The sequence below is a fragment of the Trematomus bernacchii genome, unplaced genomic scaffold (assembly GCF_902827165.1).
Source record: "Trematomus bernacchii unplaced genomic scaffold, fTreBer1.1, whole genome shotgun sequence".
NCBI classification, from domain to species: domain Eukaryota; kingdom Metazoa; phylum Chordata; class Actinopteri; order Perciformes; family Nototheniidae; genus Trematomus; species Trematomus bernacchii.
The window spans coordinates 14,959,758-14,968,160 of NW_022987828.1; the positions used below are offsets into that span (position 1 = coordinate 14,959,758).

General features: G+C 37.4%; 1 protein-coding gene and 1 non-coding gene across 2 annotated transcripts; both read left to right on the top strand.

The window, feature by feature from the left end:
- Positions 1-3,458: 3,458 nt before the first annotated feature.
- On the top strand, positions 3,459-7,371 carry LOC117499757 (myelin and lymphocyte protein-like). The gene is made up of 4 exons (XM_034152364.1): positions 3,459-3,682; positions 6,066-6,233; positions 6,331-6,453; positions 6,777-7,371. The coding sequence occupies exons 1-4, from the start codon at positions 3,590-3,592 to the stop codon at positions 6,849-6,851; spliced, it is 459 nt and encodes a 152-aa protein (XP_034008255.1). The 5' UTR covers positions 3,459-3,589; the 3' UTR covers positions 6,852-7,371.
- Positions 7,372-8,296: 925 nt separating this feature from the next.
- trnai-uau lies at positions 8,297-8,389 on the top strand. Its single transcript is given in 2 exon segments — positions 8,297-8,334; positions 8,354-8,389. It is a non-coding gene; the product is annotated as a tRNA-Ile (tRNA).
- Positions 8,390-8,403: the final 14 nt, after the last annotated feature.

Here is an 8,403-nt window from a genome sequence, read left to right on the forward strand (position 1 = left end):
GAAGACAACCTGGTCTCACCAGAATGCGTGACTCCACCACGACTCCTTAACACCGCATTGCGTGGTGGATTCACGAACTTTGCTACATTTACGTGTCTGCACCACGCAAACAACCCCAATGTAAAGTGAATGAGGCTCCTTTGTCGTGGTGCACACACGCATTTCTACAACGTCCAGCAGTGAGCTTTTATTCTATAAAACGTTTTTAAAATCTACTGTATAGCTTGTAGTAACTCACAGGAGGCTTCTTTTATTTTATTTGTATTCATAATAATTTTTATTTTTCGTCAGAATGTATTATGGTGCATTATTCACCAATGTTTGTTCTCAAAAAACAATGTATTGTGTGTAATACAACTGTGATTTTTATTAAATTAGTTCGTTTTTAAGGAAGGCCAGAGCTTCAGCTGTGTCAAAGAGATTGTTCCCTTTAGTTAACGTTATTTAAAAGATAATTATATTCCTATTTGATTAAGTACCCTTTATTGTATTACGGACCCAAAGAGCTGAGCGTCCATTCCCATTGGATAACGGAGCATTTTACACCCGGAAGTAAGTATTCTCCTTACTGTCCATTGATTTTATTTACAGTGATATCTGCACTACTCATCAACTCAAAAACACCAGATTATCCTTGTTAATTACACAACATTGATTGGTTTAAATTGTGTACAATGCTTTTGTATTTTCCCCTTTCGATTCGGAGAAACAAATATGTTTTCGGAGTGTGTGGATGGTAGAAGACACTACACTACCCAGAATCCTCAGTTATTGTTCCGCTTTGCCTCAAGCTCTGTGATTGGTTGACCTCCAACTGCATTCCAATGAAAAAAACGTTTCGTCAAAGATCAAATCATACTTTATTCAGCAGTGCTTGCTTTACTCTTTGAAAGTCATCACATGAATGCATTGTAATGAATGGTTTGGCTGCATTAAACATTACACATCTGTCGTAGTTCTTTATTTATCTACAGAGATCGTGCCTCAGAATAGACCGGAAACTATTCTTTTACCGTTCTATTTTAATTTCACAATAAAGTTAGTAGTAATAATTTGTTTTGATATTATTGTTTTTTATTAACTACTCGACCGCTGGGTCATGTTAAGACCATCTTTTCTGTGTTGCTGTGGGTTTTTTACATCGCTTTTGTGTTACAAATATCAAAACAATAACAGAATATATCCGTCGTAAACTAAACCAGAAACAGCAGTATATTTTATTTTGTTAACACTGTAAACTTGACAGCTTTTTAACCCGCACCTCCTACTGGTTAAAGCACGTTATTACACGTTTAGAGTCATGCAATGCAGGTAGATTGGGTTGCTTTTTATTGACTGTTTTAAAATGCCTTTTTCTTAATGTCTTTCATTTTTGTAAAGCACTTTTGAATGTGTTATATTTGATGAAAACATTTAAATATTAAGAGTACATACTCTTAATATAGTGGGAAAGTGGAAGGTCAATGATATAAATAATATAGAATAGAAAATATCAAGAAGATACTGTAAGTGATCTCTACAATAAAACAGTTTAGTGCCTGATAGGAGGATGTGCAAAACAGACAAACTAATAAGGCTTTATTTAAACATTAAAGAATACTTTAGGTTAAGGTCTTCTTTTAAATAAGGAAAAAGCTTTGGGGGTATCGACAGATATTAAGCCTGACAAAGTACTTAACGTCTAATATATTGCATGGTTTGTTTTGGAACTTGACAATCAACTTTCCTTCAATGTCAAATGTTGAAGCACTTATTTTAACTGATATTATACATATTAATTATACTCTTATAAGATGTATGTAGATAGTATAAGAAATGTGCAGAATATGTTTAATGGTGGAGGTACACAGATATCGATAGATGTCTTGTGATGCACTGTTGATGAACCTGTGACCCAAGTGTTTCATTCATTGCATAACTACACCGTAGTTGTGTATATGATATGTCAATAAACCTTAGAAAATCTTGAAATCTTGAAAGGGATGTGCAAAATAGCCATTATATACAGTTTTTAATTAACTATTAGTAGAGAATAACGAGTAATGAATATGCTTTATAGGGATCTGCAGATAAATATTTAGTCTTCTCAAGCACCCACTACCAAATATCTCGCCTGATTGTTGGCTGAATTCACTGAATTTTACTCAGGTGTAACTAAAGTCTGATTTAAGGGTTGTTTATATTTCACATCATTAATCCAAATCTGTAAAGTAACTAAAATAAATGTAGTGGAGTAAAAATACCAGGTTAACCTTAAAGAAAGCCCTCAGGATTATAAAAGACCCCCATCACCCCACAAACTGTTCTGTCTGCTGCCGTCTGGCAGGCGGTACCGCAGCATCCGGACTAAAACCACCAGACTCAGGGACAGTTTCATCCCACAGGCCATAAGACTATTAAACACCTGAACTTAGAAACAACATCCATAACATTCATCTGGCTGCTACTTAGAAATTATTTATCTAATATATCATATTCCAATCACTTGTATATAGACTCGTATTGCACTATTTCACTTTTTACTATTTTACTATTTTTCTTTTTGTATTTACTTGCACTATTTGTTCTGTGTAGCCTATCTGTTTTATTGTGTGTGGGGGGGGGTAGGACACGTTCTAAGCACATGGTGTAGTCCCATAGCTGAGGATTCTGGGTAGTGTAGTGCCTTCTGCCATCCACACACTACGAACACATATTTGTTTCTCCAAATCGAAAGGGGAAAATACAAAAGCATTGTACACAATTTAAACCAATCAATGTTGTGTAATTAACAAGGATAATCTGGTGTTTTTGAGTTGATGAGTAGTGCAGATATCACTGTAAATAAAATCAATGGACAGTAAGGAGAATACTTACTTCCGGGTGTAAAATGCTCCGTTATCCAATGGGAATGGACGCTCAGCTCTTTGGGTCCGTAATACAATAAAGGGTACTTAATCAAATAGGAATATAATTATTTTTTAAATAACGTTAACTAAAGGGAACAATCTCTTGACACAGCTGAAGCTCTGGCCTTCCTTAAAAACGAACTAATTTAATAAAAATCACAGTTGTATTACACACAATACATTGTTTTTTGAGAACAAACATTGGTGAATAATGAACCATAATACATTCTGACGAAAAATAAAAATTATTATGAATACAAATAAAATAAAAGAAGCCTCCTGTGAGTTACTACAAGCTATACAGTAGATTTTAAAAACGTTTTATAGAATAAAAGCTCACTGCTGGACGTTGTAGAATGCGTGTGTGCACCACGACAAAGGAGCCTCATTCACTTTACATTGGGGTTGTTTGCGTGGTGCAGACACGTAAATGTAGCAAAGTTCGTGACTCCACCACGCAATGCGGTGTTAAGGAGTCGTGGTGGAGTCACGCATTCTGGTGAGACCAGGTTGGAAGAAGAGGGGTGTGTCTGCAGTGTGTGTGAGGAGCAGTGAGTGGTGCAGAACAGGTTTGACCGCTCACTTGGATTTCTCCTCAGGGTCAGTAACACCTGCTGCTGCTCCGTTAGCTCAGAGAGGAGTGTGTGTGTGTGTGTGTGTGTGGTTGTGTGTGTGTTTTCGTGGAGAAGCATCAGGAAGAGATGGCTGCGACCACAGCTCAGCCGATGAGCAGCCTGCCCAGCGGACTGGGGGTCTGCACCACGGCCCCCGATATATTCTACCTGCCTGAACTGGTGAGTGGACAGAGGACAGAGGAAATGACCTTCAAATCAGAGGGGATTCTTCTTGTTAGGATCCCTTTTTGGTTAATGATTTAACGAAATGTATCTAAACAAATTGTTCTTATTACAATTAATATTGCAACACACTGCCATTAATTTTTGTTCATGGCAACAAATGACCTTTTTTATTTAATAGTTGGATCATTGGTGGTAGAAGTACTCCTCTACTTAAGTAGAAGTACTAATACCACAGTCTAAATATACTCAATTACGAATAAAAGTCCTTGGTTAAAATGTTACTTAAGTAAAAGTACAGAAGTATTATCAGCTAAATGAACTCAAGTATCAAAAGTAAAAGTATTAATTGTGCAGAATACCTCTTATAAATGTATTACATTTCCCTGTTTTTATCATCAGAAAACACATTTATTTGTATTTGGTAATACGTCAATATGGAGCTCATTTTGGAAAGTACTGAGTAAATTAAATATACAGTATATAATGCATACACATGTATTTATGTAAAAAGAAAAGTTTGAAATACATTTAGTGCAGTAAAAGTACAACATTTTCCTCTGAAATGTACAACACCACATTCTACCGCTACTACAAAATGCCCTTAGTAAATAGTAATGACCTAAATGATTTGATAGCGTCTTAGAAATACTACAATTTGCCTTAATTATTGGCTGCCATAACATACCATGCATCATTGAGAATTCAAACTCTTTGAATAGAAGTGTGTATTTGAGTGAAATAGAGACATTGAAAGACATTCCTTATATGGGCTGCGCGCCTTCAGATCTCACGTTTCTCTCATATTGTATTTGTGCCACTTTTCTGAGAAAGAATGCGGTCAACTCTTCTCTCTCTCGAAGAAGACAAAAGATAGAAACTGCTCATATGACCGCTGGAATCGGCCAGAGGAAGCTGTTCAGGTTTATTTACACCTGAATGTATTCTAGGTTGTTTATTTGAGCTTTTCTTTATCAAGGGCAGGGTTGTGATGAGGTGCCATTTCAAGTCACACTTTGAATTCCAGAGAGTTTCCACTATACGGATGTGGTCGACACTTTATCTACAATAACTTGGCAAATTAAACACCACCGATCATGAGCTCAGAGACCGGTACAAAGTAAAGAGAAGTGTTTGTTTACTCAACATTTAGAGAGATGTGGCTTCTAATCCTGCTGATAAGTTACCACAGAATCCAAAGTTGTAACTGTGCAGCTTTAAAAAAGGAGCTATTGACTTTAAACACTGGTGACAAAAAAAACAAGACGTTTTTCTCTGGACTTACATTTCTATAGTCCAAATAATCTAGGTGCAGTTGTGAGAAATTGCCTGCATTCAAGTCATGTTTGATAAATAACACAGGTAAGCAGTGTCCAAATCTAAATAAGGGCGGTGAAGGATGTGTAAACAGCAAAAGGAGCTCCTCGGATCAGGACACAGAAACTGTGAAAAGTTGAACCAGAATGATCAGACCCTTGTTTAGAAATACTCTTATCCATTTTCAACTGCCTTATCCTTATGCCGTAAAAATGATCGTAAAGGAACCTGATCAATTACACTTTTAAACTGTGATGGTGGAGGTAGTTTTAAGGTGAACAAAAACAAACAGCTTAGTCCAATAAGAGTGAAAGAAAATATGTGTTGAGGTTGCAGATCGTTTTGGGGTAAATTCCCCGCCTGAAGGGAGGGAAAATGTTAGCCTTTGCAGACCATTTACATGCACACAAACCTATATAACACACTACAGGAAAAGGAGAACACAAAAAAGCATAGGGCCCCTTTAAGGTGACTCTTGCACCAGCATCAATCTTAAAGGTCTCCTATTATACTGTTTTTCATCAATATATTATAGGTCTCAGATATATACAAAACATGTCTCTGAAGTGTTTGGCTCCAAACACCAAACAGATCATTGCAGCATCCCATAATCCCCTCTGTTTCAGCTCTGTTTCAAAAGTGTTGATTCTCTGTCTGTTACTTAACAAAATAAGGAGCCCCTCCCCACGCCCCTCTGAGAGATATTTGGTTAAAAAGAACACAATGGTGCTCTAGGAGGAGATTCAGGGGATAAGGGGGGGGGGGGGGGGTTACCTTGGTTGGTGATTGGCTAATGGTTACACAAGACAAAACATCGTTATGACATCATAAAGTGGCCAAAATCTGATCAGCTCATTTTCAGACAGGTTTTTATATAAATGGATCAGGACAAAAAGTGAGAGAATCTTTTTTCCTGTAACTTTCAGAGTCTCTTTCCACAGAGGGGACACATGTTGATGTATAACAGACATGGACAAGTGGATTTTGCATAATAGGTGACCTTTAAGGTGAGCATCAATCTAAAAGAAATCCATAATACCTGCTCTTCCCTGTGTGTTTGCAGGTGTTCGGGGGCTTGGTGTGGATCCTGGTGGCCTCCACCCTCATCACCCCCCCGAATCCCCTGGGCTGGGTGATGTTCGTCTCTGTGTTCTGCTTCGTCATGACCTTCCTCTGGATGGTCATCTTCGCTGCTGGAGGGCACAGGAACAGCTCGGGCTGGGCTGCTGCTGTAAGACACCAGAGAGAAAGGAACAGATCAGAGAGATGTAATGAAATGTGACAAAAGACATAGAGTGATTGAATTGGTTTACTCCACGTGTGTCCAGGACTTTGCGTACCACGGCCTGGCAGCCTTCTTCTACCTCAGTGCCGGGGTGGACTTGGCGTACATCACCCTCCTGGTGAAACCACTCAACTCAAGAATCTACCACATCGACATCGCTGCTGTGGTGAGAACTGATTTAAGCTGTTTATTTGTATAACATGTACTGCTGCTTTTAAAGGAAAAGTTCAACATTTTGCTACATCCACAAATGAGCTTTCTCTCCGAGTTAGAGGAGACATTTTAAAGTATTTAATTAGAAAGTGTAAACCAACACATCATCATGAAAAAAATCATCTTATATCCGAGACTTAGCCTCAGAAATGTAGGCATTAGCCCATGCTCTGTTTTAACTGTGTGTGTGTGTGTGTGTGTGTGTGTGTGTGTGTGTGTGTGTGTGTGTGTGTGTGTGTGCGTGCGTGCGTGCGTGTGTGTGTGTGTGTGTCTTAGGTGTTCGCCTTCGTAGCTACACTCCTCTACTTCATCCACACCATCCTCTCCTCCATCCGATGGAAAAACTTCTGAAAAGTAAATCGCAGACATGCGTGTCCAAAAAAAGTACTTTGTTTTTGTGTGTGTGTGTGTGTGTGTGTGTGTGTGTGTGTGTTTGTGTGTGTGTGTGTGTGTGTGTGTGTGTGTGTGTGTGTGTGGACAACCTGGGCAGATTGAAATGTAAGGTTTCAGGCTCCATGCTGGGAAATGTAATGAGGTTTAAGGAAACAACATTCAAAATGAAAGGGAAATGTGAGAATTGGAAGCAAATGCTATGAAAACAATTTAAATGAGTGTCAATTATTAAATGATTTAAAGTGCTGTCATTTTGTCATGCACCACTTCAATATAACATATATTTACCTTTTTTTTACCTGTTTATTACCATTTATCATTTCCAAACCACTGATAATTATTTCACACAATGTGTTATGTTTCCTATTCTTCTTAGAGAAACATGCAGTATATCCTTAGAGGTACTGGGCTGTGGATTTGTGTTGCCTTTGGACAGTTGCCCACTGTAAACATGTTTAATAAAAGCATTTGAAATCTTTTTTGTCACCTTTATTACATGATATGTTATGAAATCCAAAAGCTGCGTCTTGCTGCTAATGGATGACTTTGTGATATGTAACCAGATATATCTGTTTCTTCTTCTGTAGTATCTATAAAGAGTTAGTCGTAAAATACTTCTCACTGATCTTTCAATTGTTTTTTAAGAGCTGCTTCTGATTATTATAAGTTGAACTATTGCCAATCATCAGTACCTACAGGGTGGAGGTGTATTTGTTTAGATTTAATCCCAAACTTTTTTCTACTTTTAAGATTAAATAAGATAAGATGTACAAATTAGATTTAGATTTATATGCTGCTAATTTGTTGATCTCTCAACCTCAGCATTGCTCTGCATCGCGCCGCACACTGACTGTTTGCACTCGATTCAACTCTCAAAGACACACATATAGCTGACTGCAATGTTCATGAAGTACCTCTACACTTATGTACTGAAAGCTAAGCATCGTAAATACAAAACCTAAAACTCACTTTGTTTTTGACAAATATTGTGTGAGAGATGAATAGGATGCCAAACACACAATATCTGTTTTTTTCACTACACATATTTTATTCCATTCTATTTCAATGTAAATACTGCTATATTTTATTTTACTATATTTTTCATAATTTTTTAATGTTATTATAGTTTTCTTAAAATAGTAGTAAACCTATTTCTGATTCTGAAAAAAAAACATAATACAATCGTAATTACCAATCAGCAGCGTCTTAGTTATAGTTTCACTTAAATTAAAGAGATCAAAAAATAATGTTTGTAAGCTTTCAAAATGTGGATTGAAATGAGAGAGGGAGTAGAGTGTGTGTGTGTGTGCGCCTTTATAAAATCACAGTTTCAGCAACAACTTAATAAAACACACAAAGTCTGCACACTATTATATGAGCTCTCTCAGCTCAAATAGAGATAAGCTCCAGTGGCGCAATCGGTTAGCGCGCGGTACTTATAAGACAGTTCCTGCAGAGCAATGCCGAGGTTGTGAGTTCAAGCCTCACCTGGAGCACTTCTATGACAAGT

Coding starts and splice junctions, on each gene's coding strand:
- LOC117499757 (XM_034152364.1), top strand. CDS start 3,590: ATGGCTGCGACCACAGCTCAGCCGATGAGCAGCCTGCCCAGCGGACTG. Junction 3,683..6,065: donor TATTCTACCTGCCTGAACTG/GTGAGTGGACAG, acceptor GTGTGTTTGCAG/GTGTTCGGGGGCTTGGTGTG. Junction 6,234..6,330: donor GCTCGGGCTGGGCTGCTGCT/GTAAGACACCAG, acceptor ACGTGTGTCCAG/GACTTTGCGTACCACGGCCT.